Here is a 21,771-nt window from a genome sequence, read left to right on the forward strand (position 1 = left end):
AAGGTCAGGAGTTCAAAACCAGCCTGAGCAAGAGCAAGACCCCGTCTCTACTATAAATAGAAAGAAATTAATTGGCCAACTAATATATATACAAAAAATTAGCCGGGCATGGTGGCGCATGCCTGTAGTCTCAGCTACTCGGGAGGCTGAGGCAGGAGGATTGCTTGAGCCCAGGAGTTAGAGGCTGCTGTGAGCTAGGCTGATGCCACGGCACTCACTCTAGCCTGGGCAAGAGTAAGACTCTGTCTTAAAAAAAAAAAGCAATCTGACGCGTACTGGTTTGAGCTCCTCCCGGTCCAGCTGGCGCCTGTAGAGCAGGATGGCGTGGATGGCGTTGCCCGCCCTGGCCGCCTGAATCCGCGTCGGCAGAACGTACAGCAGATCCTGGAAAAGGAAAAGAGTGACAGTGCAGGGAATGCTCCCAGGAAGAGGTGAGCTCATTTAAACACATCCGAGAGCATCCCCACACTGCGCACCGATTCGAGGCGTGTTCACTTACGTCTGCTGTGCTACGAAATACACTGCCGCTTAACGCGCCCACTCTTGCCAGTTTTACTTTGTTCGTGCTTTATAAGAATGCAAGTCCCCAAGTATTCTGGGGCTGTTAAAGATCTTGCCCCAAACATCCTCATACAAGACACGGAAAGGAAAGCAGAAATAAAAGTCAGCAGCAGTTAGAGAATGAAGAAGATTTCTGAATGAGAAGTAAACAAAGGCTAAAACAATCACGTACGTAGCACTGTGCCGGCACTTCTCTGAATTCTGAGACACAGTTCTGAGTGTTGCCATTTTCTACAACTTGAAGAAAAAAAGGCCAAGGAACACAGGTCTAAACCACATTTTTTAAAGAGTCTATGTTCAAAGTGTGTCCGTGATTATAAAGGAAAGTGCCCCTGTTTGCAGGAAGCGGACACACGAGTGCCCAGCAGGGGACAGGCACCAGTGGCCGGCTTACTCCGAAGCAGTGAGGGAAAGTAAAGGCTGTCTGTGCTACACGGACAATCCTTCTCTCAGTCGGACACTGTTTCAGATAAGATTAAAAACATTAAGAGCTGGCCGGGCGCGGTGGCTCATGCCTGTAATCCTAGCACTCTGGGAGGTCGAGGCAGGTGGATCAATCAAGGTTAGGAGTTCACAACCAGCCTGAGCAAGACCCTGTCTCTACTAAAATAATAAAGAAATTAATTGGCCAACTAAAAATATATAGAAAAAATTAGGGGAGAGAGGAGGCATGGGCAATATACATAACCTTAACATTTGTACCCCTATAATACGCTAAAATAAAATTAAAATTAAAAATATATAGGAAAAATTAGCCGGGCATGGTGGCGCATGCCTGTAGTCCCTGCTACTTGGGAGGCTGAGGCAGGAGGATGGCTTGAGCCCAGGAGTTTGAGGTTGCTGTGAGCTAGGTTGATGCCATGGCACTCTAGCCCGGGCAACAGGGTGAGACTCTGACTCAAAAAAAAAAAAAAAACATAAAGAGCTGGGACTGCAAACTAGTATAACCTCTGCAGAAAGTAGTATGGAGATACCTCAAAGAGATACAAGTAGAACTACCATTTGATCCAGCAATCTCATTACTGGGCATCTACCCAAAGGAAAAAAAGACACTTTATAAAAAAGACATCTGCACTAGAATGTTTATAACAACACAATTCACAAGTCAAAGATGTGGAAACAACCCAAGTGCCCATCAATACATCAGTGGATTAATAAAACGTGGTGTATGAATACCATGGAGTACTACTCAGCTACAAAAAACAATGGTGATCTAGCACCTCTTGTATTATCTTGGATAGAACTGGAACCCATTCTACTAAGTGAACATATCACAAGAATGGAAAAACAAGCACCACATGTGCTCACCATCAAATTGGTATTAACTGATCAACACTTACGCGCACATATAGTAATAACATTCATCGGTTGTCGGGCAGATGGGAAGGGGCAGGGGATGGGTATATTCACACCTAATGGGTGCGGTGCACACCGTCTGGGGGATGGACACACTTGAGGCTCTGACTCGGGTGGGGAAAAGGCAATACATGTAACCTAAACATCTGTCCCCCCGTAATATGCTGAATTTGAAAAAAGAAAAATTAAAGAAAAGCAGAATGAAAAAGCAAATGGTAAAGAGAAATAAGGAAGAGGCCGGGCGCGGTGGCTCACGCCTGTAATCCTAGCACTCTGGGAGGCCGAGGCAGGCAGATTCCTCAAGGTCAGGAGTTCAAAATCAGCCTGAGCAAGAGCAAGACCCTGTCTCTACTATAAATAGAAAGAAATTAATTGGCCAACTAATATATATAGAAAAAATTAGCCAGGCATGGTGGCACATGCCTGTAGTCACAGCTACTCCGGAGGCTGAGGCAGGAGGATCACTTGAGCCCAGGAGATTGAGGTTGCTGTGAGCTAGGCTGACGCCACGGCACTCACTCTAGCCTGGGCAACAAAGTGAGACTCTGTCTCAAAAAAAAAAAAAAGAGAGAAATAAGGAAGAGAGGAAAAATACAAGTGAAGACCAGAAAGACGCAGAAAGAAGGAGAATGCTATTTGCCGGCTACTAAACAGTGGCCGAGAACCCAGATCGAGGGGTCTTCTAACAACCCTGTTTTGAAAGACAAAGAAAGACCAAGACACACGGAGCTACCCTCAATGCACGACCCTCTGGCGGCTCAGCACACAGGAGGCTGCAGCGCCGCATGTCGGGGCGAACCGTCTCTGAGCTCTGGGGGGTGTCGCAGACGCGAACCCTCTAGGCTACCGTGACAGGTTCCGGTGCCAACTCGAGTCAGGAAAACAGCAGTGCAGGTACACGGACGGCTAGGAATTCCTGTGTGCCATGAACATACTTTTGCAATCCAAACTTCTCCGCAGCAGCTCAGTGCCCTTGGGGCGCCCTTGAGCACAAAGACAGAAGGGCGTTCACAGGGTTCCCTAGCCCGGAAGCGAACAAGTTGAGCCCCCCGAGCTTCCCCAGGCAGCCAGAGGGCTGGTGCAGATGCCACTCCTGCAGGACAGACACGCCGCCCCCTGCACCCATCAGACGTGGGGCGGGCTGGAGGACTCACCATGGCGTAGTAGTTGCTGTTCACCATCAGCGGCCCGCGTCCTCGGAGGTAGACGTACTCCTCCCACCAGTCGCTCACCTGGCGGGGCAAACACGAGACAACCCGGCAAGCTCAGCAGGAGCAAAGCCCCGAGCACGGCGGCCACCCAGAGCCTGGGGAAGCGCGTTTCCTGCTCCCTGGGGCACACGTCTCAGGGTCTAATGGGGCCTTTCCAGAAAATGGAACGCCTCCTAACTAGACAGAACTCGACAGGTGGGTCAAGACCACCAGAAGGTAGACACCTTCATTTCATGGGTGGTGAAAAGAAAAACAAAGATCACGTGAAAAGCTAGAGATAAATATTTGACGGCTAACACTGTAATAACCGATACTACTCACTACTACTCAAAACTGCTCCACACTCTGCTTCCCTCTGCCTACTTCCCTGGTCTCCCTAAGAAGCCCCGTCCCGATCCGGCTCTGTGGTTCGTGTCAGGAAACTGCCTCGAGGTCAGCGTGTGCTGTCCCGGTTCCCGGGCACCCACGTCCCGACAGCACCCAGCCGTCAGCGGGCTCCTCTCCGCCCCACGTGGACTGCTGCCCACGCACAACCTTCTGGGCCTGGGGCCGCTGTCTTTAAAACTTTGTGTTGAAGCACGCATACATACAGAACTGTGCACATGCAGGTCTCGGGGCACGGCAAGTTCACGTTCACAAACCCAGTGCACCTGTGCAACCCATCCCTGAGGCTCCCCGGAGAGCCTCCTCCAGGCACTGCCCACCCAGCCACAGTGCCACTTCTAGCACCTTCTGTCGGTTCTGTGTGGGTCACTGTTCCCTTCTCTTCCATATTCGTTGTTCCCCAAACCTAGATAGACTTTCTCCCTTGCTTCACCTGCCAGGTGGCTCTGGTGCCCTGCCAACCCGGGAAGCTCGGCTGGCTCCCACCACACGCTGCGAGTCTTTGCTGGAGCTGATGCTGACGAGAGCCCATGGAGCCGAACTTGACCCCAGGAAGGCCATCAGCACTGGCCTGGCCATCGGGCTCAGAAAGGAGGTCCTTGGCATCCAAAGGACCAAAGAGGAGGACAGGAGCAGGTCACGGGGACAGCACGTCACTGCCGTGGGGGAGTCGGCACACAACAGGGTCCCCGGGAGGACTAAGAGGACTCCCGCGGGCAAAAAATGGCATTGTGCCCAGTGCGGGGTGCAAATTCTCCCACCAGAGTATCCACCTGCACTCAGGGGAAAACTGTCACTGCAACTGCACGTCAGTCCCAAGATCGCCCCTCTGCACGCGGTAAAACCACCGCCGTAACTTCTCCTCGGTCCTCAGGTGTGACTCTGGCCATCTAAGCTGTCTTTCCAGCTCTGTGTTCCCTGCACCCCCCAAATCAGCTTTACATACAGAAAAATTCCATCAGGAAGAACAGCGTGCAGGCAGACTCACATAATTTGTAGCCCACCAGGACTTCAGCTTCAGATACCACTGTAATTTTGGTCCAAGGCTGACAGCAAAATCCTGCGCCAGCACCGTCATCCGTTTGAAGTCGTCTTCCTTCATGAGAGGCCTCACGGACTCCAGATACTGGGGTCGCGGAGAAAAACACCAACCAAGTCAGAACACAGCGCCCAAAGCCCATGGGTCCCCCATCTGTGCCTGAGGAAAGCTCGTAACACTGGAAAGATTTCAAAACCTTCCCCAAGCCGGTCTCCCCAGTGATCAGACAAGGTAACGCCAATGCAAAACGGTGCTGCAGGTTAATGATAACGAAACAACTAAACTCATTGGCTTTACAAACACCCCGAATCCTGCATCACCACAAATCCACCAAAATAAATTCTAAAGTTGAAAAGTTAACGATGAAATCTCAAGATGCTGGGCACGGTGGCTCACCCCTGTAATCCTAATACTCTGGGAGGCCAAGGCGGGAAGATCCTTTGAGCTCAAGAGTTCGAGACCAACCTGAGCAGGAGCGAGACCCGGTCTCTACTAAAAATAGAAGGAAATTAGCTGGACAAATAAAAATATATAGAAAAAATTAGCCGGGCATGGTGGTACATGCCTGTGGTCCCAGCTACTTTGGAGGCTGAGGCAGGAGGATCTCCTGAGCCCAGGAGTTTGAGGTTGCTGTGAGCTAGGCTGACGCCACAGCACTCTAGCCAGGCAACAGAGTGAGACTCTGTCTCAAAAAACAAAAACAAAAAACAATGAAATTTCAAGAGTGTCTCTTTTGGGGGCTGGGTGTGGTAGCTAACACTCATAATCCTAGCACTTTGGGAGGCCAAGGGAGAGAGGATCTCTTTTTTGTTTTATTTTATTATTTATTTTATTTTATTTTATTTTTTTTGAGACAGAGTCTCGCTTTTGTTGCCCTGGCTAGAGTGAGTGCCGTGGCGTCAGCCTAGCTCACAGCAACCTCCAACTCCTGGGCTCAAGCGATCCTCCTGCCTCAGCCTCCCAAGTAGCTGGGACTACAGGCATGCACCACCATGCCCGGCTAATTTTTTCTATATATATTAGTTGGCCAATTAATTTCTTTCTATTTATAGTAGAGACGGGGTCTCAGTCTTGTTCAGGTTGGCTTCGAACTCCTGACCTCGAGCAATCCGCCCGCCTCGGCCTCCCAGAGTGCTAGGATTACAGGCGTGAGCCACCGCGCCCGGCCAAGGATCTCTTGAGGCTAGAAGTTCAAGACTAGCCTGCATAACATAGCCACACCCCATCTCTACAAAAAATAGAAAAATTAGCCAGGTGTGGGGGTGCACACCTGTAGTCCCAGCTACTAGGGAGGCTGAAGCAGGAGGATCACTTGAGCCCAGGAGTTTGAGGCTACTGTGAGCTATGAAGATCCAATGGCACTCTAGCCCAGGGCAACAGAACAAGACCCTGTCTTAGGGGTAAAAAAAAAAAAATCTAAGATATAGTGATATATTTTAGGAAAAAAAAAGACGACTTCCTGTAACAACCCTACAACATAACCAAATCTTAGTAAACTAATTCACAGTCATAAATAAGACAGAAGCCTTAACGACAAGACGGTTGCCCGGCATTGCAGCGTGAGACGGAAGCCGCACCCACCCGGCTCACGGTGTCTTTCACGGCTGGGACTGGCAGTCGAGGCAGCGAGGTCTGGAAGCTGTACAGCATGGGTTTCCGGCCTGAAAAGACCTTGACCATACCCTGAAAGAAAAGAATAACATTTTCAAAGATGAGACCATGTTAAAAAAGCGCCTAAAACAATTCTCAAAATGCACAACTGGCAACTGTTGACGGATTTTCCATGGCGACTTACCATTCCTCTGGTCCACTTTCTGCCCCCACGCTTGCAGGCTCTAGCAAATAAGCACCAAGCCCCCAATAAAAACCAGACTGAATAAAAGCCAAGTTTCAAAGAGGCTTTGAGATGCCGCCGCCCCGGTGTCACTCCCCGGCCAGGGCCCTCCCTGGGCCCGTGATGCCACAGCCTGAACCACGCTTCTGCACGTGGGGGCTCAAGGCTCCAGGAGCAGCGAGCAGGGTCTGTCTGGGCGGAGGGCCTGGCCCTGAGCCAACCCCAGCGGAAGCAACACCGCCCCTTCTGCCATCATCTCCCCTCCTGGCAAGCACACCTGTGGACCCCTGCTTTAGGCCACACGACCTGCGTGACAACTGGTCACCGCATGAGACCAAAACAAAGGAATTCCCAGGGCGAAGGTGTGGGGAGGCAGCGAGCCCTTGGTGCTGAAGAGGGACTCGGCTGGACCGCAGCCGTGACTGCCACCCGAGGGGCGCCACTTAACCTGCCCTGGGAAGCGTGGGAAACCATCCCCGACTCTCTCCTAGGCGCTGAATTCTGCTTCTCCAGAAATCAGAAATCTTTCTATTTATTGATTGATTGATTGATTGAGACAGAGTCTCGCTTTGTTGTCCAGGCTAGAGTGAGTGCCGTGGCGTCAGCCTAGCTCACAGCAACCTCAAACTCCTGGGCTCAAGCGATCCTCCTGCCTCAGCCTCCCAAGTAGCTGGGACTACAGGCATGCACCACCATGCCCGGCTAATTTTTTCTATATATATTAGTTGGCCAATTAATTTCTTTCTATTTATAGTCCAGACGGGGTCTTGTTCTTGCTCAGGCTGCTTTCGAACTCCTGACCTCAAGCAATCCTCCCGCCTCGGCCTCCCGGAGTGCTGGGATTACAGGCGTGAGCCACCGCGCCCGGCCGAGCCATTTTACCTTAAATAAAGGATGCGGGGGCTACCAGCCCCAGTGATTTGGGGGAACACTCGCGTCTGGCCAGACAGGCCAGCTAAGGTAACCACTCAGTGCCCGACTGTGAAGTAGTCGGAAAAGCTCCAGAGAACTGGCTGGATGGCCTTTATCTGATGAGTGACCTGAACTACAAACCTAGGAGACCTTAACATAAGAACGCTGCAGAACTGTCTAAGAACGTCACCCAAGCAAACACTCTCTGGCTCACGCTTCCATGTCACGGTGACCCAAGCCTCCGGGGCCGGGAGAGGTCGAGACCCAGGTCACAAGCACGGGGAGGAGGCCCCTTCCCGCACAGGCACCCAGGCGGGCCGCACGCCGAGGCGTGGGGGTGGGGGCGCTTACCATCCAGATCCTGGTGGCGCGGCTCATCCTGCCGTGCTCGGCGAACATCCAGCCGTGGTAGGAGAGCAGCACCTTCAGGGAGTAGCGCATGGTGGCGATGAGAGCCACCCAGAGGCCCGTGCTGAACAGGACGCCGCTGACGACGTTCTTCGTCTGGCTGGACATGTAGCCACTGCGGAGACAGACCGGGGCGGGTTGCACAGGCGCCAGCGCGGCAGGCAGCCCCCGCTAACGGCGCCACCTGCGAGAACACGCGACTTCCTCCGGCGTCCCAGGACAAGGGGCAGAGGGGACGCAGAGGCCGGTGCGCGCAGAGGTCCTGCGCTGCCGTCTTCGCCTCTTTACCATTCTTTTCCCATCAGACGTACTCTGGGGTTGTGCCAGTGGTCACAGTATCACAAATAAAGAAACAACTCATACTAAATGATCACATCAACGGTGAGCTTTAAATGCAGAAACTGTTTTCACCTGGGAAGGAAAGTGGTCTATTTTATGGCAAAGATGGGATTTCAAAAATGAGACAGGGCTGGGTGCGGTTGCTCACGCCTGTAACCCCAGCTACTCAGGAGGCCGAGAAGGGAGGATCATTTGAGCCCAGGAGTTTGAGGCTGCAGTGAGCTGTGATGATGCCACTGCACTCCAGCCCGGGCAACAGGGCAAGACTGTCTCAAATATGTGTGTGTGTGTGTGTGTGTACACAGACATATACATAGACATATACACACACATAGAGTGCAAAGCCCGCTTGGGGAGAACGTGCTCCTCACCAGGTGGCGGGAGTGGACAGGTGCGGAAGCAAACCCCGCACGCGCCGTGCGACCTCACTTTGGAAGCAGCGGCCTGGGGACACAGAGGCCCCGTACAGAACAAGAGCCCCGGCCCTTAACCTGGAACCTGGTCTTTCTAAACTCAGACTGGGGATGGCCCAGTTTACAAAAATAGGTTTAAGAGGGACAAAGAGACAAATCCTATAAAGACCCAGATTACGAAGGGCTTTAAAAGCCAACTTCTAAATATAAGCCAGGCTCGGGAGACGCCCTACCCCGGACGGTCCACTAAGAGCCTTCGCTGACCCGCAGCAGAGCCAGTGCTCGGGGAGAGCCACGCACACGCCACGCAGGGCAGCTGTCTCCCGCCGGCCGCGGACCTGAGACAGGCCCGGCGGGAGCACCCAGGTCTGCCAGCTGCTTGCTGAGTGACAGGAGTGACAGGAGTCCCCGCCGTGGCTTCCCCTCCCCCAGGCGGAGGAGGAACCTGGCAGGCATCCAGGCCTCCCACGCTTCCACTGAAGTGACGGGGACTTTTATGCTGTCTCTCGAAGACGCTTGTAAAGGCATGAGCTAGTGTTCTCATGCCAGCTCGGCCCGTGAGCAAGCCGGCTGGCCTCTCGGTGACTCCCGAGTGTCCAGGGGTCACTGAATAAGGAACCAGGGGCTGGGGGTCTCCCCTGCAGGCCGCTCGCAAAAGCAAGTGCAGGGGTCAAGCCGGCCCAAGAATATTCAGACCACTAAATTGCACCTGCTCAATCCTTGATTTCCAGTCATCGGAAATCCAGCTGTTAGCTGTGAGTGACCGCTGATGCATGCCACGTTTTTAGTGCATTTTCTTGCTCCTTTCCGAGGGGACAGCGTTTCCATGCAAACAGCAGAGAGGCACGACGGTGAATTCAAGAACGTCCCTGTTTAGCGCAGCCCTGACCTCGCATCGTACCTTCCACCGGCAACTCCTGGCCCGAGAGACGGAGCCCAGGGACAGGAGCAGGACTTGGTGGTCACTACCCCTCCAGGCCCACGGTGCTCACCAGTGTAAACAAACAACACAGAAATCAGAAATCGAATCGAATGTCTGGCACGGAACAGCAGGGACACCTCCGCGACACTGTGGCACTTTCACACTAGAAGTAAAAACGTGTTCAAGTGCAAGGGTCGCGGCCACACGAGGTGACCGTGGTTGCCCGCGTTCCATCGCCCGCCTTCACCTCATTTAGGTTCGGGGTGGGGGCCGGGGGGCCTCGGCGGGGAGCCCCAGCTTCCCCACTCCTCTTTCTGTGACCGGGGCAGGCACATCTGAGCGCTTCCTGCACAGGGGAGACCAGTGGGGGGCCACTGCAGCGCGGGGCCACTGCAGTGCGGGGCCGCACCCGTAGATCCTAGGTGGGAATGAGGACCATCCCTGGACAAGCAGCCGTGTGCTGAATGTCACAAAAGGCACCCCTGCCCCTGGGCCATCTCTTGGTAGAAAGAAAGCCCACTTTCACGCTCCTAGAAACATCTGGAACTCCAAGAGGAGGGAGTGATGGGGGTTCCCTTGGGGGTGTAAGCCACTCTGACAGGGAGCTGGGGGCTGAGGTTCCCCCCTGCACCCTATAGCAGGAAGTCCAGGGGTTGCAGAAGCCTGTGACGACAGACTCCACGTGCAAAGGAATGCCCACCATGGCAATCAGCCCTCGGAGCAGAAATTCCTTTTGAGGAACCCGATGACCAAGCCAAGTGCACTGCCACTACTGGCCACCACCTCAGGCCCTGACACCCTCCAGGGGGGTGCCCCAGGGCCACTATCTGGCCTTCGTCTTCAGAGGAAGCACAAGGTACCACAAACTCCCAGGGGGGGCCCTAACACCAGTCCAGGAAATGGGAAGAAAGGTGGCACGAAAACAGCAGCAGCCGGGCGCAGTGGCTCACGCCTGTAATCCTAGCTCTCCGGGAGGCCGAGGCGGGCGGATTGCTCAAGGTCAGGAGTTCAAAACCAGCCTGAGCTAGAGCAAGACCCCTGTCTCTACTATAAATAGAAAGAAATTAATTGGCCAACTAATATATATACAAAAAATTAGCCGGGCATGGTGGCGAATGCCCGTAGTCCCAGCTACTTGGGAGGCTGAGGCAGGAGGATTGCTTGAGCCAGGAGTTTGAGGTTGCTGTGAGCCAGGCTGACGCCACGGCACTCACTCGAGCCTGGGCAACAAAGCGAGACTCTGTCTCAAAAAAAAAAAAAAAAACAGCAGCAAAAGCCTCAGATCGGGTGCAGAACAGTAACAGTCCTCACATTTAAGGAGACATACAAGCAGCAATAAAACTCTGGAGGCCAAGCCAGGAGGATGGCTTGAGCCCAGGGCTTGAGGCTGCGGTGATCTGTGACCACGCATTGCAGGGCGACAGGTAGAGGCCCTGTCTCAAGAACAAAAAAAAAAAAAAACAAAAGACAAAAGACAACCACAAAACTGTCAACTTTCCAGACAACTGAAGCACTCACAGGATGACTTACGTCGTGTCGAGGGTCCGGTTGATTTTCGCAATGATTCCTAGGGAGGGGTCGATCTTGGCGTACATGGTGGACATCACGCCCACCACCACGATGAGCCAACTGGAGGGACTGGCCGGGTACACGCCGGTGATGATGCCGTTCTAAACACAGACATGCAGAGCCGTGAGCAGACCACGCCGTGACCGCATCATGCGGGCCCTGCCACGGGCCATGAGACATCAGGTAGTGGGGGGAGGTGTCTGCAGCCGTGGGCAACTCTCGCTCCCACGAGCTGGAAATCGTCCCCGGTTACAGCCAGCTTGAGCAAGAGCGAGACCCCGTCTCTACCAAAAATAGGGCCCCTGAGCCTCAATTGCCCGCCCGTTTCCCAGCGTGCCATTCACTCCACTGCCTTGTGGGACTGCTCCAAGAGTTCTGTGGCCAAAATGTTACGTGCAGGTGCCTCATAAATTATGTGCCGATTAGCAGCCTAACACACCTATACCTCATAATAGCACCAAGAGACCCATTCTTAGATCTTAAAGTCAATACTGTATAGACTGAAACAAATGTCAGGAAACCTTGAATCTGATGAACTTCTTCTTCCAGGAGTGCAGTCCGGAGAGGTAGATCTGCTTCAGGGCTTCATGGCTCAGCTGCAGGTCGATCCCTTCCGGAGTGACTGTGAACTGAAAGGCCACGGCTTGGTGAGCCTCTGCCATCTTCGGCGATGACCTGGAAGGTGAAGGGCGTGTTACTAGATATGAGGACGACCCCTCATCAAGCAGCATCGTTCACTCTGGATTTAAGTTTCGAGTTTTCATAAACAGAGCTGACGCCGTCACCGCGCCCGCCTGCCCAGCGCCTGCCTGCCCACCTGCCCAGCGCGGCACAGACAGCTGCTGCCTCTGCTTGGGAGCCCCCAGCCCCTGGCCGTGCCCCCAAACCAAACCTCCCAGCCAGCACCCAAGGCCACACCCGTGGGTGCAAGGTTGGCGACCTGCACAGCAGAGACAAGTCCCCTTCCTGCCGCCAGCCCCCTGGAGGCCGGCACCGAAGAAACCCTGAGCCCCGGCCGGTGAGTCCACAACGCCCTGACCCTGGTCTTCAGATGGTGACGCCAGACCTGCACCACACGCCTTGGCACCTGGCGGAACCCTCTAGAGCGGGCGTCCAGGGGACACGGAGCTTCCTCCTCAGAGGCTGTGGATGAGATCAGTTTCCCGTAGCATTCCACCCACCCCCAGCACAGCCCGCCCAGGCCAGCTTCCCTGCCCAGCAGACCAAGCTGCTTTGGCGAACCTGCGACATATTCCTGTCTCTGCTCCATCCCAGTCCTGTCAGCTCCGGTTGTCTCCCTTTGCAGACTCTGCCGCACCTGCTCAGCACACCCAGGAGCACCAAGCCTGGGGCGTCCCTGCCTCCCGGGAGCAGGTCCCTCCTGCCCATCCCATGGCGTGCAGCCTCCATCCCTTCCCACGCTGTACTCAAAAAAACCATCAAGAACCGTAATAGGCCGGCGCAGTGGCTCACGCCTGTAATCCTAGCTCTCTGGGAGGCCGAGGTGGGAGGATCGCTCAAGGTCAGGAGTTCGAAACCAGCCTGAGCAAGAGCGAGACCCCATCTCTATTAAATATAGAAAGAAATTAATTGGACAACTAAAAATATATAGAAAAAATTAGCCGGGCATGGTGGCCCATGCCTGTAGTCCCAGCTACTCGGGAGGCTGAGGCAGGAGGATCGCTGGAGCCCAGGAGTTTGAGGTTGCTGTGAGCTAGGCTGACTCCACGGCACTCACTCTAGCCCGGGCAACAGAGTGAGACTCTGTCTCAAAACAAAAAAAAAAAAAATTAAAAAATAAATAAAATACATGCAAGACAGCATGTGTTGGTGAGGATGTGGGGAAATCAGAATTCTGACACAAGGCTTATGGGAATGTAAAATGGTGCAGGGACGTTGGCAAATGTCTGGCAGTTTCTCAGACGGTTAAACACAGAGTTGGCACACGACCCAGCAATTCCACTCCCGGGTATCTACCCAGGAGAACTGGAAACATGTATCCACACAAAAACTTGCACCCAGCTGTCCACAGCAGTATTACTCACAATAGCCAAAAGGTGGCACTACGCCCTTCCACTGACGAATGGCTACACAAAACGTGGTCTGTCCACACAGCAGAATGTGATTCAGCCATAAAAACACCTGCCACCAGGTGGATGCACCTTGAAGACGAGCCGCCGAGTGACAGGAGCCAGACCCCAAAGGCCACATGACGCCATTTACTCGAAATGCCCTGAACTGACGCGTCCACAGAGATGAACGGCGGACTGGCGGCTGCCGGGGCTGGGGCAGATGGGAAGATTGGGGGGTGACAGCAAAGCAGCCGGGAGTTTCCTCTTAGGGTTTTGGGAATGTTCCAAAAGGCATGGTGGGGACAGTTGTGACGGGCTAAGAACCACTGCAGTGCGCACTTCAGACGGGCGAGCCGTGCGGGGCGTGAGTTGCACCCCGTGCAAGCCGTCGCCCAAAACAAGCTGTCTCACAAAACTCAGGTGCTGTCTATTAACCAATGCACGCTCGGAGGGGGCCGGCTACGTCCGCCCCCTTCCTTCCCGCCCTGCCCACCACAGTCACACCTCATGACATGAGGCAATTTCTGCTGAACACTTTTCAAGTATTATATGATATTGTGGTTATTTTTTAAAAGACGCATCTTTTAGGGACACATACTAAAATGTTAATAAATGCAATTTTTGTCCCTTATCCCTTTGGGATCTGCTTCTCTGTCGCCTGGTGTTGGGGTGGCTGAATCAGCCAGGTGTGGCAATGGCCACGCCAAGTCCGCCGGGCCGTCCCTCTTCCGCGTGTGTCTGGGATCTCCCGATCTCTTTCTTTCCGTTTTTTGAGAGAGAGTCTCGCTGTGTTGCCCAGGCTAGAGTGAGTGCCGTGGCGTCAGCCTAGCTCACAGCAACCTCAATCTCCTGGGCTCAGGCGATCCTCCAGCCTCAGCCTCCGAGTAGCTGGGACGACAGGCATGCGCCACTATTGCCCAGATAGTTTTTTTCTATATATTTTTAGTTGTCCAGCTAATTTTTTTCTGTAATTTTTTTTAGTAGAGACGGGGTCTCGCTCTTGCTCAGGCTGGTCTCGAGCTGAGCTCAAACAATCCGCCCGCCTCGGCCTCCCCGAGTGCTAGGATTACAGGCGTGAGCCACCTTGCCCGGCCAATCTCCCAATTTCTTACACTGCATTTAATGGAGTGGGACATTTGTCCACTGCCATCCGAGCCAGACCTGTCACGTGTGCAGAGCTCCCCAGACGCACTCCCTGTGCTTCCGGAAGCACACTTCGCGGCTCTCGGCTCCGCGCTGAGAAACAGCTGCACCACTGATCCCGAGCCAGGAAGGACAACCAGGAAAGCCACAGGCGTCTGGGGACACAGAGCTTGGAGAGGCGAGGCGAGGTGAGAGGTGAGGTGAGGTGAGGTGAGGTAAGCCGCCTTGGCCCTGGCGTAGGCACTGACGACAGGGGCGGATCCGGGCGAGCACGGACTGCTGTGAGCAACGTGCAGAGAGCAGCCCGGGACGCGGGGAACAGGCCGCCCTGCGCTGCCAGGGATGCCTCAAAGCCGAACCCTGAGCCTTGCTGCCTCTCGGGTTTCAGGTGGGGAGGGAGGCGGGGGAGGGCGAGAGGCCGGTCCCAGCTCACCTGGCCTGGTCCACACTGGCCACAACCTGGAAACACCTGAACAGGCAGCATCCTTGGCCCACCCAACAGGGTTTTTATGCCCCCGGTGTGAAAGCAACAAAAAATGAAAAGCAAGTACTGCAAGCGGCCCTGCCTCCCACCACAGGTGGCCTCCTGGGCAGGGGCCACCCCCTTGCCCGCGTGTCCTGCCTTTCACCCAGGTGGGTGTGGATGCAGCTTGGCGACCTCTCTCACCTCCCGGCACCACAAACAGCAGCCGGAGTGACAAAGACACAGCCCCCCTGGCTTCGGAACGCTGCCCCTGGCTGGCGGGCACCCCTGGCTGGTAGGTGCTGGCCAGCTCCAGGGCGGGGCCCCCACTCGTTCCAGACACCGGGCAGAGGGTCCCCAATGTCTCTAAAACGGAGGGACTCCACCCTCAGACGGAAACATACAGGAACCCTGACCACATTAAGCCATTCTCGCCCTCCCTCCTCCTTCCCGGCCCCCACCAGAGTCTGAAAACCTCTGAGACGAGGCTCATTTCCTGCTCTGACCATCCCTGACAACAGAAAGCCACAGGTTCCTCGGCCGCCTCCGTACAAAGCTTACAGCAAAGAGAATCTGCCCCCGAGATCAGGGACCTCCCCCCGGACCTGCGGCCCCAGGGCCCTGGCTTAACCACCTGGACAGGGGCCGCAGGCAGCTCCCCTCACCCACCTGCAAACAGCCGGTGCCAGGGGGGCAGGTGAGCAGCTGAGACGGGGGCGGGGACAAGCCCAGGCAAGAGCACACAGAGCTGGCAGACCACTCATGCCTGGGGGGCGGGGGGCCAGGTGTCCAGCGGAAGGAGGCATGCCACTGACAGATCCCAGGACCTCAGATGAGCCCAGACGGCCCAGTGCACTTCGCCGAACGCCTGCGCCCCCTCCTGGAATGAACAGACTAGAGACGCCCCACTTCTAAAGAACGCACCAGCTACGGCCTTCCCTCCCTCCGTCCCCCCAGGACGTGGGGCGTATCTCCCCCACACGCGTGTGAGCTCCCACAGCCACACGGCACCGCCACGCTCCGTCTTCTGCGACCCGCTCCTGTCCACGCCGAGCCCGGAGATGGCCGCGCTCCCGCCCGCGCTCGGCCCTGCCGTCCAGCACCCACTGCTGGAAGAGACCGTCCCTGCCAGGGCTCGGGGCTTCTGCTTTCGCTTCTTCTCTCTCGCAAACGGGGGCAGCGAGTGACCCTGTCCACGTCAGAGCAGCGAGTTTCGATGGGGAGACCCTCGGAGGAAGAGCTCTGGGTGGCGGCAGACTCCCCCTGGTCCCCTGGGGGAGCGCCCCCCATCTCCACCTGGCCCGCCTGCTCCGCCCAAGTCCAGCCCCTCAGCACGCGGTCGTCACCGTGTCCCCGTCCTCATTGAAGCCCTGCCTGCCGTCAGTGCCTTGTCTCCCTGTCTGCCATGTCAGCCTCCCGGGGGTCTGGGTGTCGCGCCCACCTCGCCACGGCCCTGGCCAGGGCTTCCCCGAGAGGGTGGCACGCCGGCCCCTGTGTCTTGTGCTCCTTCCGCTCCTGTGTGTCCAGGAGGTGCCACTGCCTTGCTATAGTAGGGGTGACCTGCCGGTGAGCCCTGCCCCGGCTCACTGCCTCCTCTCCCTCCGTCCTTTCGGTAAGGGTAAGAGGCCAGGGATGCCCACGTGCTCCGTCTCCAGCTCTCCTTCCTGGGATGCCGCCCTGGAGTCCCAGGCACTCCCTGCCAGGCTGGGCACCCGGGCCGGGAGCCCCAGCATGCCGGGAAAGGGCCCTGGGGCCAGCTGGCCAGGCCGCGCAGCGGGAGGCTGAGGCTGTATCTGGATCCAGGCCACCTACACCGGGCAGCCTCCTTCCTTCATCCCTTCGGGGGCAGCAAGGGACACAGGAGGGCCAAGATGAGGCAAGCGGGCAGGTGTCCAGGTGGAAGGAGGCAAGTCGGGCTGGTGGCAGCCCCCCCAGGCCCCATACACGGTGCACAACTAAATCGTGGGTCTCTGTGGAGTAGCCCTCCTTCCCGTTCCTTCTTCCTCCCGGGTGAGGCCACAACTGTGGCTTCCTGGTTCACCTGCTGCTGGCCTCTGGCTTCTGAGCGGCTGGTGGGCCCCCTGCACCCCCGATTCAGACAGCCCCCAGGCCCTGCCCAGGATTTTGACTTCAACCTGTGCCTGCTCCATGTCTCAAGCACGTTTCACTAATCCAAAACTGCATGGATGAAAAACGAATCTCACCACCTTCCCACATGCCTGCACCCTCCCTCCACCGGCGCCTGCCTCGCCCGGGCAGGACCGGACGGGACTGGCGCTGCTCACACTCCACTCCCCACCTGGGGCTGATTCAGTCCCCAGCACCTGCTGACAGGAAGGCACGCCTGCTCCCCGGCCGGCCGGCCCCACCTGGATGGCGGCGACAGCTTTGCCCTCACTGCCTCTCCCGGCTCTCCTTCCTCCAACGCCACCCCTCCACAGAGACCCCCAAGAGCCCTGCTCAACTGCTCTTTAATCCACGTCCCCCCCAGGGCTGGCCTAGTTGCAGGCCTCCCCTGTGCCCAGAGCCCCGAGACTCATCACAGCCCGAGGTGGAGAGAGGTGGTGTGCCCAGGGACAAAGTTTACACGGAGTGACTGCCGGGGTCCGAATGGCATGGCATGGCGCCCACCTGCATTCTCCAAGTTCAAGGCCGGCTAGAGGAGCAAAAGCATATATTGGAAAGAAAAGCAGAAAAGAGAAGGGGGAAGAAAAGTTGCAAAAACAAAGTGAGAACATACAGATGGATGAAGAGAGAACGCGACACCCCACCCATGGTCATCCAGTCACCGCCTGGAATTGTGAACACACGGGACAGAGCAGCAGAGGAGGCGGCCGCTGCCTAAGCGGGCCGGCCCCTCGGTGACCGTTCCTGACACAAGGCCGCGTCTTGCTGTACCCCAGGCCAGCACAGGGGCGAACCCCAGGTCCCTGCTGCGGCAGCAACCCCATCTACCTCCGACACGCCAAAGACAAACACCCTCTGTCCACGTGGCCCGGCACCGTGGGGCTGCGGCCCTGTTTACTTATTTGCACTGAAGGTACCGAGATCATTTCTGAGAAGCTGAGCCTGGGGCCGGGCTCACGCCTCCGCCCGGAGTGGACACGAGCCCTCAAAGGTCGCCCCCGGGAGCCCCACCTGACGGGAGCTCGCGCACACCCCCCTGCCTGGAGTGCGCCGGGTGCCTGCCAAGTCCCGAGCGGGCAGGGGAGCCATGCCATGGCCATTCCGGAAGGCATCAGGGCCACTAACGCAGAGACTCCTCGCCGAGGTCTACGCCAGGCACTTAAGCACCTTATGCTAATCGGCTCCCGGAGGAGCAGGTGCACAGCGACATGCTCAGGATGGAAACCACGACCTATTTATCACAGTTTTTAAAAATTCGCAGCTCCGGTCTCAAGTTCATCTATGCTGTGGCTGTTCCCGTCACCTCCCCCCAAGCTCAACTCTCCCTGCCACCAGTCCCTCATCCAGGCCCACCGGCCGCGCATGACTCGCGGCTGCTAACTCTGACCCACAGGTGCCCCTGGCCCTTCCCCGACTTCCGCTGTCTCCTTTCTTCACATGTAGCGTGCGGCTCCCCCCTCCTAGGGACCTGCTCTGATGGCCACGAATCCACGTTCCCAAAGCACGGGAATGCCACAGGATGGGCTCAGCAATGTCACCTGCGCTTGCTTGCACGTGACTGTCACTTGTAAGCTATGTGTCCAATCTTCCAAAATAAGGTGCAAGCTTCAAGGACACGAACCCAGGTGTGACTCTCTGAATCAAATCGTGAGGACCACAGATAGTTCTCCAACACTGAATGGTAAATGGACAACGTGAGGGGAAGATGTTGACATATCCCATTCCATTTTGGAAAGAGTATCTTCATTTTCATAACCGTGCACAACACCTCCCCCGAATCCTTGGCCAATAAACTGCTCTGACGCTTTGCTTTCCCAACGTGGTCGCTTTGTTCCCTTTCTCCATAATCAATTCCTCTTACCTAAAACCTTTCACTTCTGAGGTCAGCAGCCTGCGAATCCTAATCAAGAAGCCGTCCCGAGACAGGTCCCTCCCACTCCCCCGCCCACAGGCGGTGCCTTGGAAAGTAGGTAAAAGGTCAGCAGGATGCCAGATTCCAAAACAGGCCTGCCTGCTGCAGCCCTGGGGAAAACAAAAGACATGTCGAAATCTCCCCCCTGGCATGAAACAAACAATAAAACTTGATGTGACAAAGGACTTCCAAAACTGTCTTTACAGCAAACAAAACGTAAATAAATTCTGGGCGGCAGACGACTTTCAACACAACCTTGCAAGGCACAGGTCCGGGACAGGAGGACGGGTGAGTGGGTAGGTAGATTCACAGACAGGTAGACAGATTCCTTTTTGTGCTTTTTACAATGAAAATACAGAACACTCCTTCTGCCAAACTCTTTGGCACATTCTAGACAATGTGACCCATATATACATATTTTTATTAATGTATTTGAGCAGCTCATTTAATTCCCACCAGAACCCTAGGAAATGGGTACTGCTACTGTCCCCATTTTCTAATGAGAAAACCAAGATGTCAAGAAACTTGCCCAAGGTCACAGCTGGCAAACAGGGGAGCTGGAAATCAAACCCAGGTCCAACTCCAAAACTCGCGTTCTTACCTACCAAGGTGGAGTGGTAGGGAATACACAGAGAGTTCCACTTAAGATTCCTGAAGTTACAACACAAATATAAAATTAGGTCACTGTTACCGAAATGATGTGATTGCAGCCAGCAATAAACTACAGTAACTACACGCATGATCTGTGCCAACTCTAAAATTATTCACATGCTCTAGTCCTCCCGCTAGAATTGCTCAATCCACAAGCACACGGCAGCAGGCTCTGCCTTCTATTAAAACCTAGCTAACAACTGCCCAGCTTGGCTAGCGGTAAACAACTGTGTTGGAAATCCTCTGAGAAAAGGCTACCCGCAGGAAACAGCTTGGCTCAGATGAATACCAGGCAGGGTCTCCAGGAACACAGCCTGCACCCCTCACCTGGGACAAAGTGGCTGGGTGCCACCAACCCCTGGCCCTGGAAAAGCTCGAAAGATCCTGTAGGCAGAGTCAATAGCAGCAGCTCTGGTGAAGAGCAGGGCAGTTATCTTGTCATCTACAACCATCTGGATCCCCAAGTGACCAACGCCCGGGGAAGCTTCTTGCTTGGCAAGACAAAGCTAGTGCCAGCCTCCAGGACTGGCTCCAACTTGGGGAAACCACATTTGTGCCATGAATGACTTCCCAGGTGGCAACTCAGGCTGGCCTCGTCACTGCTATCCAAAGAACTTCAGGGAATGTACCAGGAAGGGTATCAGTAGCCCAGGGGTTCCCCTAAAACCAGCATGCATGTGCTGAGTCTTCTACAGTTAGATGCAGACAAAAACTAGCTCCTGTCCAATGGGCGAGTGTGAGCACACACCCTCTGCACTCCATAAGCCAGGTCATTATTCACCTGAAGATGTGCTTCTCTGTGCTCTTGTGGTTTTTCAGTAAATGTGTGTACATGCAAATAAGAATATTATTCCCAAACCTGATGAAAATAATGGAAGCAAGGATTCACTGAAAACTTGCTTATTTGGGTTTTTTTTAAGATGAGGTCTCACTCTGTTGCCCAGGCTAGAGTGCAGGGGTGTCATCATAGCTCACTGCAGCCTCAAACTCCTCGGCTCGAGGGATCTTCCTGCGCCTCAGCCTCCCCAGCAGCTGGGACTACAGGTGTGTGCCACCATGCCCAGCAAATTTTTCTATCTTTTGTAGAGATAGGGTCTTGCTATGTTGCTCAGGCTGGTCTCAAACTCCTGAATTCAACTGATTCTCCCACCTTGGCCTCCCAAAGTGCTGGGATCACAGGTGTGAGCCACTGCACCTGACCAGTTTGGGTTTTATTTTTAGAGATGGAGTCTTGTTGTGTTGCTCAGGCTGGCCTTCAACTCCTACACTCAAGCAATCCTCCCACCACAGATGCCCCAGGAGTCAGAACTACAGGTGCATGCCACTATACCTGGCCTGGAACTTTCATCATGGAAACTTGGGTCTTGAATTCATGACAGAGCATTCAAGAGTCACATTAGTGAAATTGACCGCACAGTGAATTTCCTGCAGTGAAGTACATTATAGCGCACCACTCACATTTGCAAAGTAAATACCATGCATCAAATCAGGTTGTAAAATAAATTTTCAATCACACTTTTTTCTACAGTTCTTTTATTATTTTTTTTTTCTGGACAAGGTTCTGGGGCCCCAAGAGAGGGGGGGGCCCAGAAGTCGCCCTTTTCTACAGTTCTTGACAACAAGAACAGCTTCCATCTACCAAGGTACCATAAAAACAAAACAAATCCAAGTGTAGACCTTGTATTGCACAGCATCAATAAGTAACAGTTAATCAGATAAATACAGAGAAATGTGATCTTAGAAAAATAAGAATTAGGAAAAAACTACTGGGGATCACAATTTTATAAACACCCAACGTATCGACAGGCCCAACTACCTGGCCTCTCTACTCAGAGGCTTACTTGGAAGGTGAAGAGTCTGTGCTCCGCTGGCTTGTGCCTGACCTGGCTCCATACCGCTGGGGACAGGCATGGGGACAGGCATGACCTGTCCACATGGTATGTCCAGACCGGGCTCCATACCGCTGGGGACAGTGCTGGGGACAGGCATGACCTGTCCACATGGTATGTCCAGACCGGGCTCCATACCGCTGGGGACAGGCATGGGGACAGGCATGACCTGTCCACATGGTATGTCCAGACCGGGCTCCATACCGCTGGGGACAGTGCTGGGGACAGGCATGCATCCACCTGGGGAGGTCCCAAACCCCTCTCGGTACCAGTATTCTGTTCCCACAAATGTTCCTACGACCATGGAGGTTGTGCGCCCTGTATTTCCCTTGCGTCTTCCTCCTCTTTGCACGCAGAGTAAACTGAATTTACCAAACCACAAGTTCCCATTTGAGGACTGCAAAATGCAAGTGGTGCCCATAAAACCCGCCTGCAGCCAGGACACGGATTGCTAGAACCAATATTTATTTCACACACTCAAAATTCTTTCCACATCTGACTTCTTATTGGATTGTCATTAAAACTCATGTGACACAGAAGGACAGGTTTCAGGGCCACCATACTAC

General features: G+C 54.8%; 1 protein-coding gene across 4 annotated transcripts in view; it reads right to left on the reverse strand.

Moving 5' to 3' along the window:
• CPT1A (carnitine palmitoyltransferase 1A) overlaps nt 1-21,771 on the reverse strand; it is a 47,608-nt gene that overhangs the window by 19,494 nt on the left and 6,343 nt on the right. For 3 of the 4 annotated variants that reach the window (XM_076001713.1, XM_012757558.2, XM_012757559.3), the window contains exons 2-8: nt 11,470-11,623; nt 10,910-11,049; nt 7,649-7,820; nt 6,133-6,234; nt 4,501-4,638; nt 3,072-3,149; nt 277-384 (exon numbers count right to left, since the gene is read on the reverse strand). In XM_076001713.1, the coding sequence (XP_075857828.1) occupies nt 277-384; nt 3,072-3,149; nt 4,501-4,638; nt 6,133-6,234; nt 7,649-7,820; nt 10,910-11,049; nt 11,470-11,610 (879 nt within the window). In that variant the 5' untranslated portion in view covers nt 11,611-11,623. Of the gene's footprint in view, nt 1-276; nt 385-3,071; nt 3,150-4,500; nt 4,639-6,132; nt 6,235-7,648; nt 7,821-10,909; nt 11,050-11,469; nt 11,624-17,764; nt 17,869-21,771 lie in introns of those variants that run through there. The other variant, XM_076001712.1, reaches the window with a different exon arrangement.

The sequence above is a fragment of the Microcebus murinus genome, chromosome 4 (genome assembly GCF_040939455.1).
Source record: "Microcebus murinus isolate Inina chromosome 4, M.murinus_Inina_mat1.0, whole genome shotgun sequence".
Lineage (NCBI taxonomy): Eukaryota > Metazoa > Chordata > Mammalia > Primates > Cheirogaleidae > Microcebus > Microcebus murinus.